Source organism: Triturus cristatus, chromosome 1_2 (genome assembly GCF_964204655.1).
Source record: "Triturus cristatus chromosome 1_2, aTriCri1.1, whole genome shotgun sequence".
In the NCBI taxonomy this organism is placed as follows: Eukaryota; Metazoa; Chordata; class Amphibia; order Caudata; family Salamandridae; genus Triturus; species Triturus cristatus.
Window position 1 is genome coordinate 201539600 of NC_140580.1, and position 25438 is coordinate 201565037.

Genomic DNA, 25438 nt, shown 5'->3' on the forward strand with positions numbered 1-25438 from the left:
TTATGTAAAACACCATCTGTCTATATTTTATTGGCTACCGATTGAAAATTGAATCATCATTAAAGTGCTCTGTACTGTTCATCGAGCCACCTATGTAAATTTGCTAACCTTCCGTCATCGGTACTCATCCATGTGTCATCTTAATCCTTGGAGTCAGGTTTGCTCATAGTTTTTAAATTTAGAAAAGGTAGGAATATAGGCCACACATTTACTGTCCTTAGCACCCCAACGTATGAAACGCTCTTCGTTTAGCTACCTATTGCTTGTCTTCCAGTATTTGATAACTCTTGACTTTTTATTGAATTGTGTTTGATTTGCCCTTATAGTAGGAACTTTCTAAATCAGAGATGAAACAGTCGGGCGTCACCTAGCACCAACAAACCACAAATGGTGATTGTGCACTCTAGCAGGAAATTATTAAAATAACGTAGCATTGCTCATGTTAAAGGTAAGAGTAAGTGCAATTCCAGAGTGGGGAAAAAAGGGAACACCATCACATATAATGAGAGTGCACAGCAAAGGAATCCTCTATGGAAAAAAGGATTTCCCCCATGTAACTCTTGGACAATTCCATAAAAAAACAGTAGTTTGCTTCAGATATAGGACTACATTTCTGGCTTTTCACGCTGGTTTCTGGAGAATCAAGCCATAGCACTCCAGTTGATACGCTCCAGCAATGCTACACACTAGGCTTCTACTTATATATTAATGTAGAATATTTTACTCAATCCGATCCCCAAATATATGACACCTAGTCTTTGTGGTTCACAATAACAAATAGGTGAAACAAAGCTGATACAATAACACCTGCATGGTCATTCAACTCCCCCCTTGCTTTTCCTTTCATATTTCAAATGAAAAACAAAAGCTATAGCTATCCGTATGCAGATTTTCTCAGAGTAACACCCAGTTTATTGATACAGTAGTTTCAAAAAGAATCTTCAAGTAGTTTCATAATGTGAACCAGAGGTACCTTAAACGTAGCTTTTTTCGGTCACAGAAGATTCACAGACGTATTAGTCAGTCTGACCTTATGCATGGGCGACAGTGGCGGCTCGCACAGGTAACGCTGTGGGGCTGTGAGGCAATGCTGCGAGCGCAAAATAAGTGCTTTTATCTATTTATTTCCTTACTCTCCAATTTCCCGTCGTATGTCACACTCCACTACCCCCCCACCCAGGCCCGCCCCACAGCGTTACCTGTGCGAACTGCCACTGATGGGCAAGTAGGTGGCAGATAGTTCTGTCTGACCAGGAGTATGACAGCCGTACTGGGAAGTGCTTATGCTGTTCCCTTAGAAGTGCAGCAGCACTACTAAAACATGTTGGTCCTCTTTGATTTAAGACAAAGGAGCAACGCCAAGAAATCATGGCTCTCTTTCATTCAAATTATGCCCCGCTCACAGAGGAGAGTCATCAATAGACAAACTTGCCTCTGGGATAACTATGCCCTGAGGAAACTGGGCTCACTCAGGACGTTTGGGAAATGGTACACAAATCGAATATGCAAAGTGTTGGACATTTGAGGGGCGCTGTAATGCAATCATATAATCAATTTGAAGAGGAATACACCCTTCATGAAAAACAATTCTTTAAATATGTGAAATTACGACATGAACTGGGCAGGGATGAAGAGAACTGCAGGATATAGCCCCAACGGATGAATGACTCACTGGAAAAGTTAGCACCAGTAAAGGCGAAGAGGGAAAGGGACTTGGGTCTGAAGGATGATGAAGACTGGGAGATGGTCAACTGGGAGTCTAGAGAAGTAGCAATCAAAGCAGGTTTTATACTGATTAAGATATTACATCAAAGATACCACACTGTAGCCCTACTCATTAAAGCATTTGGGTATGTGGAGTAGACATCTGTTGAGGGAGTTTGACCAAAGAGGAACCTATTTCCACACTTGGCTTGTGTGCCAAAACTTTCTAAATATTGGCATAAAATTGGAGCACATACAGGTCCATAGTGGAACCCCAAAAGTATGTTACTGGGAAAATGATGCAAACAATCACCCAAAAAAACACAAATGTTGGACTGTGACACAGGACTGATGGTGGCTTGATTACAGATCGCCAGATTGTGGGTGGGAGCAATGTTCAGTAGTTCCGGTATAGGTAAACACAAGGTCAGGCAATGGAGTTCAATCACCTGTCCCCACTTTTGAGACTACCAACAAGTTAAATGTCCCTCCTTATATTTAAAAAATAAACGGGTACAATTTACACATATTTCTTCTTCATGCTCATCCAATCAAAGCTTTTCATTGTAAAAAAAAAATAATCTCTTCTGGGTTTGTCACTGGTATATTAAGGAATGGTCCTGCGTACCCAGAGTGCTACCAATTAATACCAATTAATACAAAAACATAAGAAAGAGTGTGCTCTGTGCTCTCTGAAAAAAACATGCTACACAGAGCTACATTTTAAGTGTTCTGCACTTCTTATAACCATGAGCTGAATATTAAGCTGCCTTTGAATAGCATAAAGAAATATTTGCCAGCAGGGGTTTAGATGTAATTCAGGAGGGGTCGTATTGAGTAGATAAGGGGCACACATTTCTTGGCACTATTTGACTAAAGGTTGTGTTCAGTCCTTTAAGGGCCATTTAGGATTCTTCGGCTGAGACATAAAGCTCTAACAATATGAATCCTCAAGTAAAGATGAAACCAAATCATTTAAGGTTCTGGTAAGGAAACTGTGAGAGAAGAAAATACCCAGTGCGATGAGTTGTGGAAAAGAAAATAACCCAATGGCCATTTACAAACCCCTCTTTATCCCCTATAATTCTTTACAAACAGCTAGTGCCCGCGAGTCAAGGTAGAATTAAAAGGTTGGTGTGTGCACATTTGGACCAGGTATTATAAACAGGACTAAAAGACATGTTTCTAATTCAAAACCTACATGCACTCGTGATGTGTGGCTGCTCGTGAAGAAAGGACTTACAAGGGAAACGTTTCTTTGTTCTGCAGACTGCAGTGCATGTTGTTTACATATATATTCTACCCGGCCATTTTTAAAACATGTTCGATTATCCCCACAAGATAGGTTTTGTGTCTCACAATGCAGTTTGTGGTTTAATATCTGTATATTTCCAGAACTGATCATCCCTACAAAGCGGAAGATGACATTCAATGTAGTCTTCAAGGTCAAAACGACAACTGTTACAAAGGAGTTCATTTCTACTTTTAGATTGGACAGGTCATATCAAATGATGCCCATGCGTTCGGAAGTCTCCACCTTCAAAGATGTAAACTGCCCTCTGTGTGAGACGTTTACCTACTTCAGTGTAGGACCACCCTTAAGCCCTGTGAGCTCCTAGTCGCGTCTGACTCGACATCTCACACCTGATATGGGAAAACCTGAGAGGTAGCTTCAGCCCCCTTGACAGTATGAGCCCGAGTCAAAAAGACATAGTAAATCCTATTCCTGAGATAAGGAGGCATCAGGCTACACGTGGCACAGATTTACGAAAGCTCACTCTATTCACAAAACGTCCAAGTATTAATGATTTGCATAACTTTCCAAGCATACACCTGTTTTCGCTAAATGTGTGTGTCTCCTCAATGTGGAGATTCTACACTGTCCTTGCTTCAGGAAAAAGTGAAATACTAAATTGTCTTTCGTAAATTTATTCACTTTTCCACACTCTCTCTACCACTTTGCCTGTCTCGTTTAAGTCTAACTTTTTAACAAAAGAAAAGCATATGGATGTCACAAAAATGTTAGTGAATATGTACAAAGATACATGTGGGTGGACGTTTTGTCATTTACTCTGTACTTTTCGGAAAGCTTCTCTGACACTCCCCTGGAAATGCCAAAGTATGCATATCTAAGATGAACTTATCAATGCAGAGGCTCAACTAATCTGGGCTCATAGATGACACAGACGGTTGGCCACCATCTTTTACCTGACCTCACCAACACAGATGGTGTTTTTGCCCATCAAGAAATGGGCTTTCCTGTAATCTCTGAAAACAGACGAGGCGCACAGAGGAGGGTGGAAAGGGTATCACTATCTGTAGCAGATGTTCTGTTACCGTCCACTTTTAAATCAGGTTGCGTAAGATATGTATCGTTAAGAGGAGAAAGAAGTTCCAGAGAAGAAACATTCACGAGATGGTAGGGTCCAGCATAAGCAATATTATGAAGGGTTATAAATATAAATTATAGGCAAATTTTTATACAAAATTTCACAACATGAATCCAGTTCTTAATAACTTGGGATGTTTATGTTGGACACAACTACAAAATCACTTTTGCACAGTCATTGTAGCACCAGCTCACCCATTGTTACTAACATTCAACAAATGTGCAAGCTAGAATTTCACCCGAGTACTAGGGAAATTAACAACTCATGAAAGATCTGGGAAAAGGACCAGCGCTGATAAAATAATGCGACCCTTATTAATTTCAAAGAATACAAAAGGGAGCTAAAATATGGCAACCTCTATTGGTTTGGCAAACTGCACACGGGAGCTAAGACACTCACGTTAACAATTCAAAACGGAACAACTAAACACCTGCGTGCAAAAATATTGAATTTCTGTTGCATGTTGCTGTTAAAAAAAGAAGTTACCGCTGCACTCATTCTGTCTTTATAAAGTGCTGGCGAGGTTTAAAAACCAAAGACTTAATTATAAATGTGGATGCTAAGAGCTGTCTGTCCTCTTTTCAATATCGTACCCCCTCCCCCCTCCACCCCCCGGACTTTGAGGCAGCGCTGGTGGTAATGGTGCTATCTGAACACAATAAAATAAAACGAATACATAAACGTTTTGTAGGAAGAAGCAGTCTATGTACTCATGTTATAAAAGTGTCTAATAATCCATAATGTGTTCAGGAGAGATTTCTACTTCAATGTAGTATTCTCAGTATTCTATTGTTGAAATATTCTTTTATTGTGATGACATAAAAAGAGTATCAGCTCAGCCCAGCTGGACTATTAGACGCATTGATAGCATTAGAACATCCAGTGCTTCATTCAACAAAAGGATTTTGTGGAATGATTAGTAAAGGTTGGGTTCAGTGGCAGCTGAGCCTGAAGGCGGTTAAGCACCCCATAGTCTAATGCCGCTACTGAGTAGGGGGTTTACCCATAGCTGCGAGGTTATTCACAGAATAATAAATAATGGGCTTATTTCTGCCTAACAAAGTCAGATGTAGGACCTGGACAAAGTTAACTTGATGGTAACTTCAGTTCCCTTTCTTGCAAATAAAGGTGTGTTTTTGGGCAATGGCTGAGTCAACGGCTGCGGGGCATTGATAATGGGACAGAATCTGCAGACTATGATTAACGGGGTTAGCATAAATGTAACATAATCATCGAGCCTAAACCTCTGACAGGGAGGGCAGGGAGAAAGCCACCAACACCACATTAGTCCTGTATTATTAAGCCAGGATCCAAGATGGAGGCTGAGCTGCAAGCAAGCTGTAGCAATGCGTTACATATGACATCATTCATCTTGCCATGCAGCCTTAGCAGCTGCTTGTCCAGAAGCATTGCCTCAAAAAGTCACAAATAGTTGTCGGGCAGAGTGCATCACGGGCCGTATTACAAAAAGTGCCTGGAGGCGCAACGGGGATTTGTGCATATGCTTGTGTGGCCCCTTCTTCAATATTTATAGCGCTGTCAGACACATAGCTACCGAAGGCATTTGAGGGAATTAGGGAATCTCTTTGCCTCCTGTGCCCAGGCCATATTATAGATGTGGACGCAAAGGCAAAACAGCCATCAGGAGGGGCACTGACAGTAGAAGGGACAAGGGGGTCCAATGGACACCCCAGACATCCCCCTGCAGGCAGGTGCAGTCACTCATTGCACCCAACTACAGAGGAATCCCTGTTCCCTCATTAAAGTGCAGGCAGGCGCTGCCTCCACAGTGAAACACCGAGCATCTGACTAAAGCAGCCAATCCATATTTCACTGAATGCACTGCCCCAGGACAGGCCTGAGGGCAGAAAATTCATTGTAATCAGGCCCACTGCTCATGTCTGTGCCCGGTGCACCTGCTTAAATACATAATACGGCCCAGATGTACCTGACATCTAGATTATATAATGGATCCTCCTCCAATGAGGCGTGGGAACAAGGAAAAACTGTCAACATGATTTTGGAGTTAAGAAGGAACTCTGACAGTACCTTCAGAACAAAAGTGAAGCCTAAGAACTACTTGGTCCAAATTAAATCTTGAAAACCAAGCAGAGAGAATGCAGTTCACCTATGCACCTCTCAATGTTATAGCCACAAATAAAGTCTTCAGTGCTGGGGCATTTAAATCAGTTTACGCCAACAGCTCAAAAGATTATCGCATGAACCTGGCCAAGACCAGATGAAATGCCTGGTGGCGGAAGGCCCATTAGACATCTTTATACAACTTTATTGGCAAACAGAGAAGAACTACTTAGTGCTCTTGTGGTAGACCATAATAGCCAAGAGATAAATGTTGCAGATGTCCACCTACAACCCTATGGGAGATATGTGATGTGAGAAGGACATAACATTAGACAACGAGCAGGTAAGTTAAACATTTACTTTTGGACTTTGCTCTGAGTTCTGATGAATCGCTTTCAGTCAGCTGGCAGGACCTCCAAATTCGCAGAGGAAAGCACTACATATACAAAGACTAAGGGCCTGATTTAGATCTTGGAGGATGGTTTACTACGTCACAACGGCAACGGTTATCCCGTCCACCGAAATATAAATCCCATAGGATATAATAGGACTTATATTTCGGCGGACATGGTTTCACAGTGATATTCGTCACCAAGATCTAAATCAGGCCCTAAAACCTCATGAGCGATGTGCTCCAGCTGACCAGTAGTAGGGAGGGGTGGATCACTCCCTCTCCCTCCATGGACAGGTGGTATTTCTCTGAGGAAGGAGTGTGAAGGGGTCCACTCACTCAGATAGAAAACATCTAAAACCCAACTTGGTAAGGTAAATGACATGAGAGTGACTGAGCACTCTCTTTTGGAAAAGGGCCCATGGAATCAGAGGAGTTGGAGATAAGACACACAAGAAGGGACCGCCAATCAGGAGGTGACCAGGTTGCATCTAGTGCTCGGGTGAGGGGTTAAATAGTCTATAGTTGGAAGTCCCTAGGCCTTGAAAAGAGGAGTTGAGAAAGTCTAGGGCTTTTTGGAGAATCTCCCACTTATGTGATGATTGGAAATGCCAACTCAGTTAATTTGCTCTGGTGTTGCTGATCTCCAAGTGACTAGCAGGAATATACTATGCTTTAAGGCACATGTCCACAAGCTGTATCACGTGAGTACTATATCGCTTTCTCATACAGAGGTGAGCTCTTGTATTGTTTACATGGATCATCACCAATCTGCATGTCACCACTAGAGGAAATGGCTTTCAATACCGGAATGGTTGTCTTCAGTTCCAGTGCATTTACACGAGGAGGAAAATCGGACATGTACCACAATGTACAGATAGAGTTTCTAGCAATGCAACCCCCCTCCCCCCCACACCCCATCCTGCTTTCACACATGTTATTAGATGGTAGTGTCCATGAACTGCTGCTGGGGGTGGTACGAGGACCATCCCTTCCAGAGGTTCAGAGGACGTACCCTCTATTACAAGGTCATAACAAGGAATGAGTGGAAAGGGCTGGGCTGATTATCTCTCAATTGTTTCAATGTTCAGGCAGATGAAGCTGCAGAGAATGTGTTTGGAGCCTGAATGTATTTATTTATTTATTTATTTGTAAAGCGCAACATTCATCCTGACGGATATCACGGCCCTGTCTTGCGGAACACATGGTAGGTTATATTGGGTGCCTTCAACTGCTCGCACTTATGTCATAGGAAAAAGCTGAGTTTTTATTTTTTTCCTGAATGTTACATAGTTCTCAGTGAGACGCAGGTCCTGAGGTAATTCGTTCCAGTGTTTAGCAGCCAGGTATGAAAATGATCGGCCTCCTGCTCTTACTTTCTTTATACGCCTGGGCCTGGCTAGTGCTTGGTGTCGTGATATTAACCACCTCGTGGGAACATAGAATTTGATTTTATTCTGGAGAATTCTATGCCCAACGTTATGCAGTGCTTTAGGCGCATGACTCACCAGCTTGAATCTTGGGTGTTGTCGATGGTTATACCCAAGTTTTTTGCGCATTGTTTAGGCGCTGGGGCATCTCCCAAGGATTGTGGCCACCAAGTGGCATCCCAGATTAGGTTAGCTCCTCCGAAAAGCAGTATTTCCGATTTACCTGCGTTTAACTTAAGGCAGTGTTCCGACATCCATGTTGCCATCTCTGAGAGGCAGTTGTTTAACTTAACCCTGGTGTCCTCGTGCCTTTCTTCAATGGTGATCATCAGCTGTGTGTCGTTCGCATAGGAGTAGATGCTGAAGCCCCATTTCCTACTTATCAATGTCAAAGATGACATATAGGCATTAAAAAGTGTTGGGCTCAGGGAGGCTCCTTGGGGAACACCGCAGCTGATGTTTTTTGGTTTTGAAGAGAACTGGCCCATTTGTACCATCTGAGTTCTGTTCCTCAAAAAGGAGTTAAGCCACTGAAGAGCTTTGGCGTAGATACCCTTTTCATAGAGAATTTCCAACAGGAGATTGTGTGAGACCGTGTCGAACACCTCCGACAGGTCCAATCAGATCAGGGCAACAGCCTTTCCTTGATCAATCAGTGATCTTATGTTGTCTAGGACGGCTAGGAGAGGGGCCTTTGTACTGTTAGTGGCACTAAAGCCAGTCTGAGAACAGTCCAGTAGTTTGTTAACCACCAAGTAGTTGGCCAGTTGTCTGTTCACCAGCTTTTCTAAGACCATAGAGAGGTATGGGAGCTGAGAAATGGGCCTATAGTTCTCTGGGTTATGAACATTTGTTCCGGCTTTCTTCAGCAGAGGAGTCACTACAGCCTGTTTCCTTACTTCTGGAACTACTGCTGTGTCCAGTGATCTATTAAGATTGTGAGTGACATAAGGGCATATTGTCGATGTGATCTGGGAGAATACAAAGTGGGGGCATGGGTCGAGGGGGATCCTGATTTTACTTCCAACATGGCTCTCTCGACCTCTAGTTCTGTAAGAGGTGTGAAATTGCCTATCCGTGTTGCAACCTCTGGATGTGGAGGTAGGTGTTCCCAGTTGGTTACGGCTAAGGAAGAGTTAGTGTCAAATGAGGAGTAAATTTTGCTGATCTTTTCAGCGACATTTTTCGCTGAACTTTTCACAATTTTCCTCTGAAGGAGACAAGGTTTGAGACAAGCTGGCTGGTTTGCAGAGCTCCTTCACTACTGTAAATAATTATTTTGACGAGTTACAGTTCTCTTTTATTCAGGTTGCAAAATAAGTCTTCTTTGCTTTCTTGATGGCATTATTTTAGATCCTTAATTCAGCCCTATATCTTGTTCTGTCTGTTTCCTGATTAGACAGTCTACAGGAGTGTTCTAATGATTTACACTTCCTTTTCAGTATCTTGAGATCCTGTGAGTACCACTTCTCGGACAGAGGCTTATTTGTAAGTTTAGGTTTAAGTTTGAAACATTGAAACATTGTAAGACAAAGCCACTGTAAGACACTTGCAGTGCCAGTAGCATCTGGAAAACCAGCCTGCCATGGTCTCATTGAAGAAGTGGTGACCTGCGTGGCTGCTAAAGTTATTATAATGAGCTCAGCGTACAAGAAGATGGATCTGCTCCACACCGTTTGGTGGAAAAACAGAGAACAAACTAGGGTGTACATACATGCAAGGATGGGGGCGTGACACATATGATGCCAATCTCCATGCACATGCCAGAAAGTTTAAATTGAATATTATCAGCCATAGAAAAAATATGAGGGTTCCGTCATTACATTAGGAGGCAGGGTACCCACAAGTTCATAATGTGAAATAGTCAGAATGTAAGAGTATAAAACCTTTTTCTCTTGCCTCTAATGACATATGCAGGTTCCAGGCACCCTGGAAGGTGTGTGTCCATGTGTCTGAAGAGGCACTGCCTTACAGGCTGATAATATTTAGAGTTTGTTGCTTGGATGTACTGCAGCAACAAATAGTAATTTTGTATTGAAAACCTGGTAATAAAAAGGGAACAGTGTGATCTCTGAAAGATAACGGGGGATCATTGTTTTCTACAGCCAGCATGTTTTCAAAGAAGAAGAAGGATCATCTCCTAAAATAATCTCAAGCTGCACTGTCCACTTTTCCTACATTGAAGAGAAGGCTTGAGAATTTCTGAAACACTGTTTCAAACCAACAAGGGATTTAGTTCAGAAGGTTGAGCCAGGTCCTGCATGAGAAACTAGGCAGACCATTTCATTTGTAGGAAATCCATTACTAAGCCCACAACAAAGGAAAGGTCTACCCTTAGATGGATAAACAAATAGCATTCCATTCATTCACACAAAATGACTCACCTGGGAAATCATTTGATCAGCTTCTTCTTTTGCCGCCTCTACTTCCTGTTGCCGGCTTGATGCTTCAACCAGCTTTTGGCGCAACTGCACAACCTCTGACAGAAGCTGATCTCGTTCTTTGGTGAGCTCATCTTTGGCTTTCATCAAATCATTCACACTACACCCAAAAAATTAAAACATATTTTAGTTCACAAACACAAATCTTCATCAGAGCTTTCCAATGGAATGTAAAACGTTTTTTTTATATAGTCTTCTTTTTGTAACCCAGTTCGTGCTTTAGAATTGTATAAATTAGGTGCATTCTTATCTCAACATCACCGTCTATCAAGTTGGAAAGCTAGAGCATGGTTTAGAGTAAACCTAATCCATAAAAGTAGAAAGGTAGCTCTCCGAGGACTACCCAGAATGCACATCGTTAACCCAGATTTGCTAAACAACACCTAAGACAGCTTAAGGACATCCTTATTCCTTCTCAGTGCTTAGATCATACCAGGCAGAGAGGTAAAACGGTCTGTTGGTTGGGTTACCGGACATTTATACTACTCCACCACATGGTACTATTGCCTGTAAAACCATGTGATCTCACAGCAATTAACATTAATGTATTCACCAGCTAGTGGCTGCCAGTAGACACACTTGTGAAGATGCAGAATATACTGGTGATATCTGTGCTACTGTTATCAATCTTCCCTGAAATATAGCTAAACCTGGCAGTAATGGCTCGAAGAAATGGTATTTCCATCTTTGGTTATTACCAGCACTTTTACTAGCAGATCCCCAATGTAATAAGGATAAGAGGCACGGGAGGCAATAACACTATTAATATAACATACTATTAAAACGTATTGATGGCTGGGCATAAACAGCCGCGGTCGGTAGTAGGAGTAACTGCAGGGCGGTGACGTGGGGAGGGGGGTAGTAAACTATGGATTATGGAGGTTTACAGGTAAGTTAACATATAAAGTAATAAAACGAATTTCGTTGCGTGCACTGCATCGCATTTGGGGATGCAGTGCACGCAACGAAATTCGTTTTATTAATTTATATGTTAACTTACCTGTAAACCTCCATTATCCATAGTTTACTACCCCCCACCCTGCCCCTCCCCCTCCCCACGTCACCGCCCTGCAGTTACTCCTACTACCGACCGCGGCTGGGCATAATATTATATGTTTTAATAAGTCACAAATGTTATCTAGGACTGTGGTCCTAACCAATGCATATCAAATGCGTTGGCCCGTTTCCAAATCGTATTGGTGGATGGGCAGTTTTCTTTAAGTGTTGTAATTAGCTGATTTATTGGTTTTAAAAGCTTTATTTAGTTTTTTTTCCTTTCACAAACTTCTTGAGGTGAAATATTTTTACAGAGAAGGGCTAAAATGTGCCAAAAATATTGTTAGAGGGTAATTAATAATGGTCAATTCATAATGTGGAAAAAAGAAAATGGCTTTATTAGAAATGCAGATTTCTAGCCAGTCCCTTACTTAGTGCAACATTCAGTAGTAGGCAGAGGAAAAAGTCATATTTTTTGTCCCAACAATTGGTTAACATTTTCTACTTAGATCTGGTTACAAACAGCTTTAGCTGCCTGCCCAGAGCTCATGTTAACAAAATACAAAATTGTACAACAAATAATGTACTGCGAGGAGCTTTGGGTCAGCTCCCTTCAGCCACAGGCTTGCTTGGGTCAGCATACCTTAAACATTGCTTGCTTGCAGTATCCACAAAGTTTTGGGTCAATCCAGGAAGTTGTCAGAAGTTTAAATGTTTTCTTTTTATATTCAGCATTGGTGATTTCCATTCAAAGTAGTCTGGTATTGCTGAGCCCATGGCTGAAGGAAGGAATCCGCGCAGGAGCAGCCAGAAAGCCACTCCACTACTCACCAATCGGTTGTTTCACTACCCTCCAGACAACCATCATAATGGGAGTGTTGAATGCTTTATCATGTCCTGCGTATCACGAAGCATTCCTGTGCTTTCACGAAATGTGTAGATGCCCACCACCCTTTGCGAAGAAAATGCTTGTTGCCAGTGTATCCCAGCAGCAGAAAAGGGCTCAGACCACAGGATAAAGGCAGGCTGGCTGTCGCATCACAGTGATGGATGTTTCATCATTGAGCATCTAAAGAAAGTTAGGGCCACTGGAACAACTTTGTCATCTACCAGAAACCTGCAGTGTTCTCCCACCTTCTGTCCATATGTGGGGAACAGTATCTATGGTAATAGAGGACTCATCAGTTACCTGCCTCCTTTTGTGGCACTCTTCCGGGAAACATCCATTACAACGCAGTCATTACAACGACCTACCTTTACAACGCAACTGTTACAACGCAACTGCCTTTACATCGCATGCCATTACAATGCATGTCATTAAAAGGCATGTCACTACAACGCATGTCATTATAACACATGCCATTACAACGCATTATAAGGCGAGTAATTGAGATTTTTTTAGTATTAGGGTGGGTATGGGTTTTGGGGTACATGGAATAGTAAGTTTTACCCCTACACTATCCAACACTTTCCCTAGTGTTGCACTCACTGGAGTGGGAATAGTAATGGTTACGCCTACACTATCCAACACTCACCCTACTGTTGTCCTAAAAGTATTATGCGTTGTAATGGTATGCGTTGTAATGGAATGCATTGTAATGGTAGTCTTTAAAAATGCGTTGTAATGGCATGTGTTGTATAATCATGCAATGTAATGGTAGTTGCGATGTAAAGACTGCGTTGTAAAAGCATGCGTTGTAACGTCATATATTCCACTCATCCCTGCCTGTTTCACCCTGCAATTGGTCAGCCTCTACTGCTGTAGGCAAAGCAGCCATTATTCACAAGCCAGGAAACTCTCAGCAATGCAGGTCCTGTTTTTAAGGCAGAGCACACTCACTGTCCTTCCTCCAGAACAACTAACATACTCAGACTGGGCACTGAGCCAGACACCCAGACTGCAATACCTTAGCTGGATTCATCACAAAGTCTACAGAGATTGTCAAGTACTTTGCAACCAGATCAGAGGCCATAACATGCACTATCTCAGTCTGCGTTCTGCCCGGTAGCAATCCACTGACTGAGGTTAGCGGTAGTAGCTGCAGAGAAACAGCCACCTTGGCACTCTGCAAAAGTAGTTCTGAGATAGCCCTCATGAACCCTGTGCAGCAACCACTGCTACTACTGGTTCCAAAACTTGACATACTGAGACTGCACACTGAGCCAAACACACAAGATGGGCGCAATACCTCATCTGGACTAACCACAAGTCTTCAGAGGCAGCCATTTTAGTACCTTTAAAGTACTTTCCAACCAGAGCAGAAGCCATAGCATGCACTATTTCAGGCTGCTTTCCGCCAGGCAGCAATGCTCAGACTGAACTCAATGGTCCTAGCTTCAGAGAAATAGCCACCTTGGCGTTCTGCAAAAATAGTTCTGATATAGCCCAAAGAGAAATTTCCTCATTAACCCTATGCAACTACCACTACCAGTTTAAAAAAAATGTTCATCCACCCAGACATTTCTGACACTGAAACTTCAACCGAGAATGGTGTGGAGGTGGACACATCGTCTGGCCTGAGGCACCCACTCCTCCATGGGCAGCCAACACCCCATGGGCACCCACTCACATATATTTTTTTGGGGGGGAATTCATTTTTCTACTGGATTGCAGCGACCGCCTCAAAATTTCCTTTTTAAATTTGAGGCTCAGCTCCCCCTGGGACAAGTCCACAAGAGCTAGCGGGCTAGAATATCCTGCCCCCTTATGTCATTTTTCAAAAACCATTTTAGGACAGGTGTTAGACCTGTCAGGCTTAAGGTAGACTTCCCCCAAACGTTTTGCCTCACCTCCTCTGTTTTTGCCGCACTTATGTTTGTTGTCCTTAGGACTCATTGCACTTTACCACTGCTAATCAGTATTAAAGTGCTTGTGCTTGCTTGCCTAAAACATGGTTACATTGACTTGTACCCAATTGACATATTTAATTTACTAATAAGTCCCTTGTAGAGTGGTATACCATATGCCATGGCCTGTAAATTAAATGCTACCAGTGGGCCTGCAGCACTTATTGAGCCACCCACTTATGTAGCACCATAAAACATGTACAAGGCCTGCAATTGCAGACTGAATGCAGCTTTAAACTGCCAAGTCGACTTGGCATTAAAACCCTCTTGTCAGGGCTTAAACTCCCACTTTTTACACATAAATCACCCTGGGTAGCCCAAAGGGCAGGGTGATGTGTAATTAAAAAGATGGACATGTACTTCTCAGTTCTACATGGCTTGACAGTGAAACATTTCCAAATTCGCTTTTCACTACTGTGAGGTCTACCCCTCCTATAGTATAGCATTGGAGATACCTTTTACATTTAATATGCTGTAATTTCCAATTGGGAGCAGGTAGCTAGCTTATGTTTGCTGTCTTCAGAATTGTGGTAAAAAGCCTTGTTTAATGGTAAAGTAAGGTTTTTGATCACAATTTCGAAAATGCCACTTTTAGAAAGCTGACTTTTTTCTGCCTTTAACCTTTTTGTGACTGTAGTTTGTGATTAGGTGTGCCTGAATGGGCCATCTGCTTGCGGGATGGGAGGGAGAGCTGAGCACAGACCCACTTACAACTGAAGAGCCTGTGCTCTGCCGTCACACAAAGGGCCTAATAATTAAACATTGCCACTGCAGCCAGCTTGGAACCAGGGCAGGGGAGGGAGGAAATTATATGCACGTCAAAGCCAAAGTCTATAAGCTTCTTCCACCTTTCAGAACTAGGCCAGAAGGGTAAAAAACGGGGACCTCAGAGACCAGCTATTCAGTAAACTTCTGGATCTGTGGAGACTCTGATCTGAAGGACTGGTGCTCTGAGAACCAGGAGGAAACCAGGACCAACTTGCTCACCTATCCGCCCGAGGTACATCACCATTCGGATTGACTTTGTGGTTTCACCCGCTGAGTTCTTTTCTGCATCAGCAAATCCTTCTCAGCGGTCCTTCACCAAAGGGGTTTCCGGTCTCGCGGAACTGCCTTTACCCTCTTACTACTGGAGGTTTTCAACTTTCATTTTGGAGACTAAGTCCAAACATAGAAATCTTCATTGTGGCTCCGACACAAGACTATCAGACGATAACGCTCCCTCTTCAGACACAACCTGCAGCCTTGCCCCACGGAATTCTACCTTCTTAGTCACTTTTTCTCAGAATTTCTTCTACGTCTGAAGGTAAGCGCTGACAAGGCCCAATCCACTTCTTGTATCCGAACCGCGCTCCATCGTGGTCGGACATATTTTTCGGATTTGACCCGGTCTCCTGCGAGTAGATGTCCGCAGTTGGCACTTTGAACCTGAAGGTTCTAGTTTTTACTAAAAACTTAAACAGTGGTTCTACCGATTGGATTTTTGTCATTTCGGAGTCAAATAATCTAATAAAATTAACTCTTTTTTTCAAAATTAGTTTGGTTTAGGATTTTTCTTGTGTTGTGTTTTCACTTTATTACTGTTTGTGTGCTGCATACATTTACATATGGCCTCTAAATTAAGCCTGTTTGCTTTTTGTGCCAAGCTACCCAGGATTAAGCAAAGGTTAATTTAGTGACTATTTGGGGTTCACCCTGCAAGAGATTGTGGCTGTTGCTTGACCAGATCTCACATAACAGTAAACCAACCTCCCAGTTTCTAACAACAGGGCACCAAGTGCCCGAGTCCTATAATGGCCACCATAACAATATATTTTCATGTTGCTGACAGCCAATCAGAGCGCTCGCTCTGAAAAAGCCCCTTCAGCCAATCAGAAAGATTTACATTTCAACCCTACGGTCTAGGTACCTATATATTCTGAACCCTAATTTACACCAAATCACATTAGCAAGCTTTCTTGGTAAAGACCTAGCTTTCTGTCAAATTTGATGTAATTCCAGTTTAGCTATTTTGGCTGTAGCACGTTTTAAAATTCCCTAATATGACAATGATGAGGTGAATGCACTTTTTTGGGAACGTTTCGTTAAGATTTTGCAAACGGCACTAAACTTATTAGCAAAACAAAAAAATCCATGTTCTATCGACAGTAGGAGTCATCATTGTGTGAATATATTTATATCAGAGTTTCCATTAGAAGGGTGTTTTGTTTCACTAACAACTTTGGTGCGGTTTGTCACATCTTCACAAAACTTTAAAAAAAAAGTTAATCCACCTCAGCTCATACCTGGAACGTTTTGGGGTGCTCTAGTAAGCAGGGGCTGGGAAAAAGGGGGGTCCCAAAATGCATTTTCCCCACGCAATTTCAAATAGGAATTTTAGACAGCATTTTAGAGACAACTGAGCAGAATTACACCAAATTTGGCAGGAAGCTAAATCTCTAACATGTAATGATAGATGTAATATGAGCGGCCATAAGCAGTGCATGACGTGCGCAAGTTAAAGATAGCTCAATGAACAATAACTAACTGGCAAATTTCAATGTTTTATGGATTTAAGTGTTCCTTTTTAACTCGTTCCAACACCTAAATAAAACCCGACTTTAGCCTTAGGTTTTCTTGAGGGAATATGTATGTGTGTATATCTATATATATATATATATATACTATTTATGGCGGCACAGCTCAAAACAAAAAAATAAAACAAATCGCACAAGAGAAGTGGTGTCCGTTCCTCATAGATATATATATATATATATAAATACATACATATATTACCTACTGGCGGTCGCCAGTAGGTAGTTATAGTTAGGACCCCTTTTCCATAGGAAATCCGCAACATTCTATTTTGAATAACTTTGGCGCCGGTCGATGAATCCTCGCGAATTTCTCAAAATAGGTGGGGCGCTACGCTCCGCTCCTACCCTGAAAGTCTCGGGGGGATTCGTCAAGCGGGGGCTGAGATAAAAGGGGGGTCCCAAAACGCGTTTTTCCCATGCATTTTTCCATAGGACCTTTAGAACGAGCTACAGCCCGAACGGCTGAACAGAATTACTAGAAATTTGGCAGAGAGGTAGTCCCTATGTCAAGGAAGTGCCTTTTGTAGGTTTGGTGTAAATCTGTTCAGTAGATTCTGAGAAAATAGCCTTTAAATCAATATATATATCTGAGCCCGCTTACGGTACGCTTACCGTACGCTTACCGTACGCGTACGGTGGCGTGCGCGAGCGCGATTCTGATTGGCTCTTAGATCTTAGTAAACATTCGAATCGGCCGAAACCAGGAAGCGGCGTCCGCCATTTTGTCTCTCGCACTGAGTGTTATTTATCAAACATGATGCCCAAAAACATGTTACGGGGCTGTTTTGACAACTCCCTCCCACATAGTCATGTTGAGGGAGTCCCCAAACATCCCCCAAGAGCAAAAACGGTTTTATTTTTTTTTCGGCAATTTCGCCGAGTACGCTTACCGTACGCTTACCGTAAGCGTACGGTAAAAAATAGAAATAAAAAAAACACTATCCACACTTACCCCACCCCCTGTGCTTTTGGTGGCCGTTGGCCACCAAATGTACAGGGCATATTACAACAGTAAAAAAAACTATATTTTGGCAACATGAAATTATAAAATCGAAATAAAAAAAACACTATCCACATTGACCCCACCCCCTGTGCTTTTGGTGGCCGAAGGCCACCAAATGTACAGGGCTTATTAAAGTTGATAAAAACCGTGCACGGAACGCACTGCGTTAAGTGGGCGCGCACGCCTCGAATGGCGTAAAGTAACTTAGCATTTAAAAAACCGTACAAATTCACTGAAAAAACCATAGGTTTCACACACGTTATAGTTAGGAATTAGCATTTAAAAAACCTTGCAAATTCACTGAAAAAACCATAGGTTTCACACATGTTATAGTTAGCGGAAATTTTACTGATAAAAAAACCAATGAAATTGCCCCGTTATAGTTAGTGCTGGCAACTATAACTCACGCGACCGCAATCTTCTGCTGATGACATATGTGTCTTTATAAAAAAAAATATTTGTAATATATGTATAGCTAAAAATGTATGGAAGAAGACATGGGCAAATAAGTGTCTAAATACAGTATTAGCATCAGCAGAGGATTGCGGTCGCGTGAGTTATAGTTGCCAGCACTAACTATAACGGGGCAATTTCATTGGTTTTTTATCAGTAAAATTTCCGCTAACTATAACATGTGTGAAACCTATGGTTTTTTCAGTGAATATATATATAACTACCAGTCCCAAATCCTTGTTGGATCGGGAATCCACACCGGCGAAGACACCACACCACTCCTTAGGGTATTTACGCTTTAGATTTTATTCACTGCTGTAAAGCGTTTCGGCATTACTCGCCTTCATCACACATCAAGCGTCAGTTACAATCGCTGTTTTTTAAAACCATCGGATACTGCCGGTCACGTGGTCCTCAACAATCATTACCACTGAGAACAGATTATACTTCTCAATGGTAACTATACTTAAAGTGCAACTAATATAGCATTGAGTTCATTTATCCATCAATTGCTCAGATTTAATCAATAATTCATTTTGTTGAGTAGAACAAAATTAAAATTGATTTATATTGGCCAAGATCGACAATCACCTCCCCAATCTCATTTCAATGGTGGGAAACCAACACGTTATTTGTACTCTTTTAAATTAAAAAAATGTAATATTTTGCAATTCTCAAACATAATAATACAATAAAATGCCAGTGTTTTTCACTTATCTTGCATGTCCTAGAAGTCTTAACCAATGGGATTCCAGCAACAAAGGGATAGCTACAAGGGTTTTTCGCTAGTGCTTAGATGCCCTGCCTCCTCATCTCTTGCTGGAAAATACTATTTGTTGTGATTTTTAGGTCTCGCCTGAGACAGCGCTTTAGCGCTGCTCTGGCGAGACTTATAGTAAGCGAGTTTTGGAAGTGCAAACAAGTGCTTTCAGGCCTCCGAATACAGTGCATGTGCGCCGGGCGCGCGCACCATTTGGCAGCCTGAAAGCACTCGTTTTCTTTCACTTTCGCGGCCGCACGGCCGCTTTGATGTTTGATCGCTCGCGATCGCGATAACTTTCACATTTGCGGCCGCACGGCCGCCTCCCTTCCTCCCTCCATGAATGGACGGGTTGCGTAAATAATAATATGTGTCACCCCGAGTGCCACCCGCCCACCGCTCCTTATTATTTTTTCCTGCTTGTGTCTTTAGTGCTTGTTGTACTATTTCTTGTACCCCCTCCTCCCATTCCCCATGCTGTATTCGCCTAACCCGTTCCTGTTTTCATTGTTTAACGCCCGCTGCTGTCTTAATGGATTGCTTCCCTCTGTCGCGTTATCAGCCCTCCGCCACCCTCCGAGCACAAACGCAGCAGAAACAGTCCTCCTTCATATCGCTGCATTGTGAGACACATTTAGAGTGCGTTGCATAATTAATTTAGGTTGCATCTCCCTATGCTCTTCACATCATTCCTGGGCTCTACCACAGCAGATTGTGTGGTGCAGGCGGGGCCATGGCTTGTAGAAGCTGCAGTGATATGCGACCGATCCCACTCAGTTGTTTGCTTGCCCCCCAGTTGCGAGGATTGCATGCTTGTTTCCTGATGGTTATGCTAATGAATTTAGCCTGCGGACACCCGAGACCTACAACGCTGACTTTGTGCAGGGGTTTAGGCCTCCGGTTTCATACTGTGCTTGTCCTCCGATCGTTCCCATGCATCACATGTCATGCAGCCGGCCCTTGCATTTACCTATGGAAACGGTGCAGCTGTGGCGATTTCAAATGTACACAGGATTGCCTACCTTATGTGCTTACTAAAATAGCATTTTAGGTTGCAGCCTCCAAAGCAAAAACAAGCCTGGATTTATCAAATTAAAATCTGTTAATTAAATACATAATATAAAACTTCATATATCAGTTGTATTTGAGCTTTCCTGTTTGCTGGTCACTCTTGCCACTTCCCCTCCCACCCAGCGTTGTTTGTTTGTTTTTGCTTTTTAAAGAAGAACACTATGAGGCGGTGAACGCTGGCACATTTTTTTTCATTGTTCACTGGCCTATTTTGGATGCCATCCAGAGAGGCGAATATTTTTCCTGCGCAGCGATAGTGTTGGCAATTTTTATATTCCCTGCTTCTCTTCTCCATTTGTCTGAGTAAGAAACAAACCAGCAGCATCTGTGCTGAGCAGGGCCATTCTAGCTCCGGCTACCTCCAGGCCTGGGCTTCTGGTGGCATCTGTGCGGGCACAGGGCAGCCGCCTGCAGCTGCGCAGCTGCGGAAACCACCTGTTCTTCTGCCTGTGGTACACTGCTTGGCAGGCACCCTGCTTTCCTTTGTGGGTCACCGCCTGCACCATAATGCGTGGTGCTACAGGAACTTTATATTTGCTCAGTACAATAGTATCTACTGTATCACCCTCTGAAGGATGAATGTCTCTGTGGACCCTGCTGCACAATACAACAATCACCTTCGAGGTTCATTGATATCTGTGTAACAGGCTGTAGAGGAAGTGTGCGATCTTCCCCATACTGATTCAGCTCTTCATACCTGCAAATGACGTTTTAATCGACTCTGCAGACTAATTAAACACCAATTTGTGTCTATGCAGGCAAGCTGTGAGTCTAACGTGTACAGTGTATGCGGTCTATTTCTCAATTAGAGCCTTTTGTTTGGAAGCAAAATATTTAATTATATGTTTGCTGAGGTCACGGGGTTTTATTTTAGCAGCGCAGCATCCGTGGGCCCACTTTCTTGCAAGGATCATCATTTGGCATCCAGCTCACTTTCCATAATCCAACAAGATAATGTAATTTTGGATAGAATTATAACAAAGTGAAGAACTACATACAATCCAGATTATCTCCGGGGGTCAACGTCCACTGAGCTCGGTTCTTTCATCCCAGCAGGGGTGTGATTCCCATCTCAGTGCACTCCCTGCCGGGGTTAGGCCGCGCGCCAGCTGCCCTTTTCAAGTGATAATAGGGCTTCCCGTGCGGCGGGGCGGGGGAGTCACACATTGCAGGCATTCCTTCTTTGGTTCAGGGACCGGCTTCATGAAACCAAATGGAAGTTACCCGCGCATTCAATTTATGTGAACAAAAAATTCCCACAGGCCTGGCTTTTACTCTTAATACTGATGTTCAGCCTTTTTACAAAACTCCCATCCTTGGTAGAGACGAGAATAGAGAAATAGGTATAAAAGCGATTTATAGAGCATCGCACAATTTGGAGAACTGGCGTAAATTCCGTGCATCATGCCTCACAGGTCAACAATTTAGCGAACAGGCCATATCTGCGCTCTCTATATCCTTTGGGCGAGACTGCAAGTCAACATGGGCAGAAACTATCATTTGATCGTTATACAAATCATAATAAATCTACATAATTTGTAAATAATTATGCACTGCGCTGATGTAGTATTAAACCGGTTTCAGTGGCATCTTGTTGTAGACACTGGGGATAGCCTGAAACTGGTAGCCTTGGCGGGGGACGGGCAATGATCGTGATACTCACTCGTGAATGACGCCTCCTCTGCCAACAGGTCATCATTTATTTTATTTATTTATTTTAAAAGTTTTATATAGCGCTAGCTTGACCCGTAGGTATCAGAGCGCTTTACATACATACTGTAAAGAACAAGCATTTGCAATGCAATAGGTCTGGCATTTACGTGAGGATATTTTTGTACCAATATAAAAGTCTAAAAAAAGACTATAATTTGCAAAGCCAATAGGTCTAAATATTTACTAATAATGCCTTTTTAATCTATTTTATAAAACAAACACATAAATAAATGGCATTATCATTTACAATGCCAATAGCTAGTGTTGCATTATTATTAACAATGCCAACTGCTCACACTTTTATAATGCAAGACCTATTGCATTGCAAATGCTTGTTCACTATATGCCCTTTCTCGGAGTTGACTTGGCCCCGCAAGTGCCCCGTATTGTTCTTTTGGGAATATCCTTATTCAAATTGTGAGCCCACCCTCACAAAACGGAGTGGACCCGTCCTGAGTTGGGCAAAACATTGGGTGGAATTAGGAGCAGATTTATGTGAGCATTGCCTGAACCGCCACTTACGATTCAATCCTGTCAAAAAGTATCGGCAGCTAGGGAATCACAGCCATTGACCGACTCCCACGGTACGTGTCCGAGAGTTTTACATTGAGGCTGTGACGAGGGGCAAAAGACGAACAACGGACCATCTATTAAAAAAATGCTAACAATAAATGGAGTTGAAATTGCCCCGCAAGTGCCCAGTGTTGTCCTTTTGGGAATATTCTCATTTGACTCGTGAGTCCACCCTCACAAAATGGATTGCACCAATCCTGAGTTTGACAAATCACTGAGTACAATTAGGAGGGCATATATATATTTATTTATTGTATATATATATATTTTTTTTTTTTGTTTTGTGACGCCACCTAATTTATGAAAAAATGGCCTTCCGCCCACCTGTCATCTTTCTCTCCGCAACTTAGCTCACACGCCTAACGCTTGCTATGTGCCTGCTGCATCGAAACGGAGAGTGGATTTCTGGTCAGCTCCCTTCAGACACTGGCTCATTTGAGGGTCATTCGTGTCTTTGTTCTGCCCATGGAATTTGGCAGACGTCTCCATTTTGTCTGCCTATATTTCACAGCGGTGATAGGAAAACACAGTAGTCTGGAATTGCTCAGTCCATAGCAGTCGTAAACATGGACAGCTAAACAGCCACCTGTGAAAGTAAGCCACACCTGCCAAGTTTTTAGGTTGCTTATGTGTGACATTTCAATGCCATATGTGTGACATTTATGAGTGACCCCTTATGACGTCCAGAAAATAGCAGTTATGTCCATGAAATGAGATGTTTCTGAAATGATCACTTTTCGTGCTTTCAAATGTTCTGGAAACAGCTGTATCACATCTGAGCAGCTTAAGGAAAATCTTTAACCTAATTCCACAGTCTGTTTCTCTCTCAGTATGTCAACGGTGCTGTGTAGAAGCAACAGTCAGAAATGCATCCTGCCCGAGCACTAAGGGACAGCAGATGGCTCCCAAAGGGCCACTTTACATGGAGACCATAACATACACATAAACCCTGCGGACCACACCAGCATTCGATCCCTAAACCCCCCATTAGCAAAAATGCGCCCCGAGTTGGAGATGTGTCGCAGTGCCCAAGCGTGCCTTGAAAAAGGAAGCCAGTGGGGTATGTCCATCAGAAACTGACTTTACGTTTAGCCAGCAGCGCTACAATGCATTCAGGGAGCTTCGCTTTTCAGAAGGGCTGTTGTCTAAAAAAATGACACTCACTAAATTTGTGTTTCATGGATCATTCTATGTAACGATGCTCCAAAACTTCAATCTAAGACCAAACCAAGAAGCAGAGGTGGTGGGTAAGTCTGGGGTGGGGATTTGGTGGGGGGAAAAAGGGCAAGGGGGATGGAGAATGTAGCAGATACAGAGATGTCATGGCTGTACGCTGCTGTGCTTTTAGCACCCACAATTATCGAAAATGCAATTGTCAGTTTTTGTTGCACAATGCAAATGAAATCATGCTAAAGAAGTTATTCTCTGTAGCGCTGCTTTCCTCCAGATGAGTTCAAGGCTCAGCTGCCCATCTCAGTTTTCACTGGGACTGCCGGCGAGTTGCAGCGTGTGGTCTTCTACAGGCAGGGCCGGCTTTAGCGCTGGTGGCGCTGGTGCGACAATCACTTTTGGCGGCCCCACGTCCCATGACCCCCCTCCTCGGATTCTCTCACTACCACCTGGAAAAGTGCCCCTCATCTCTCCTATCATAAGATATTGCTAAGCGCAGTGCCCCACTGAGGTCACAGCGCCCCCTTCACAGGTCAGCGCCCAGTGCGGCCGCACCAGTTGCACTGCCCTAAAGCCACCCCTGTCTACAGGCACTGCATTACGTGTCTCAGTGATCACATGCACTACACGCATTGAAGGTCCCAGGGAGTGACTTTACATCCACACAGGACCTGCTGCATCGACGCCCCTCCTCACTCGACATGCTGCAACAGTAGCCCCATCTTGGACCTGCATCAGAGGCCTTAAGCACCACATGCATTAGTGCTACATCACAATAGATGCTTCAGAGGCCCCCTCATATTACATGCACCCATAGCGTCTCGCATTACATGTATCTGTGGCTCCTAATAGTACACACATTAGGGATCCAGCACTCTTGAGGATCAAGGACCGGCAGCGTTATATACCTGCAAATTAAAATCAAAGCGACGAGCCAGAGAATAGGTCTCAGCAATGTGAACACCAACATAGGTGATCACCTAAAGTGAAGTGGGGCTCCCCGTTATCAGGGATTAAATGACCATTAGATAACCAATGCAAGAAACAAAGTGTTGAACATTCGATCTGACTTGATGCGCACTGACTACAACACAGTGAATTGCAGGACTTCACTGGTCAGCTTTGGCACAGCATCTTGCTTGCGTTGGGCAATAAGCTACTTTTCCAGTGAAAATGTGTCAAATCATGCAGACCTCTCATCAGAGGATAGGTTACAAAACCTGGCACAAAACCTCTGCTCAACCTATTCAGCCTTGATTTGAAGTGTTATCAAGAATTTTACCTTAAATTGCCCAACAACTGCGACAGGTGCTGGAGCACTTAAGAGGGGTCACACCGTATACACTGTAGCACCTAAATGCCCAGAGATGGCTATGAGGTTCTTTGTAAATGGAATTGTAACTGCCTGCGTCTTTACATTCACTTATGCCCTTTTGTTCCTCCTCCAAGCATCATTCTTCTGACGGCTATTATAATTTCATTTACTCTTTTTTCTCTCTCTCTTTTGCCTCTTTCCTCCCTCCCTGATTTCTCTACAGGCTTTTTTGACTCTTGCCATTTGTTTTCTATAACATCTTTTGTTCTACGTCAAGGTTCAATCACGTTCATCTTTCTTTTCCTTCCAACCATTCTCTCTCTGCTTTCTTCTCTACATTTTCTCTCCTCACCTGTCTCTGCTTCACTTCCCTCAATCCCTCCTTGCTGTGCTCCCTCTCAATCCCGTTTCTTTGTCTCTCCTCGACACACCCAGTACACCTTGCTTTCGGCCAAGAGAACAACTCAAAAATAAAATGAAATTAAACCACTTTCGTGGAGTTAAATGTGTTTGGCTCTTGTGC

General features: G+C 43.0%; 1 protein-coding gene across 1 annotated transcript in view; it reads right to left on the reverse strand.

The window, feature by feature from the left end:
• CFAP58 (cilia and flagella associated protein 58) overlaps positions 1-25438 on the reverse strand; it is a 617117-nt gene that overhangs the window by 394322 nt on the left and 197357 nt on the right. The window contains exon 4 of the mRNA XM_085603453.1: positions 10382-10538. Within this exon, the coding sequence (XP_085459579.1) occupies positions 10382-10538 (157 nt within the window). The remainder of the gene's footprint in view (positions 1-10381; positions 10539-25438) is intronic.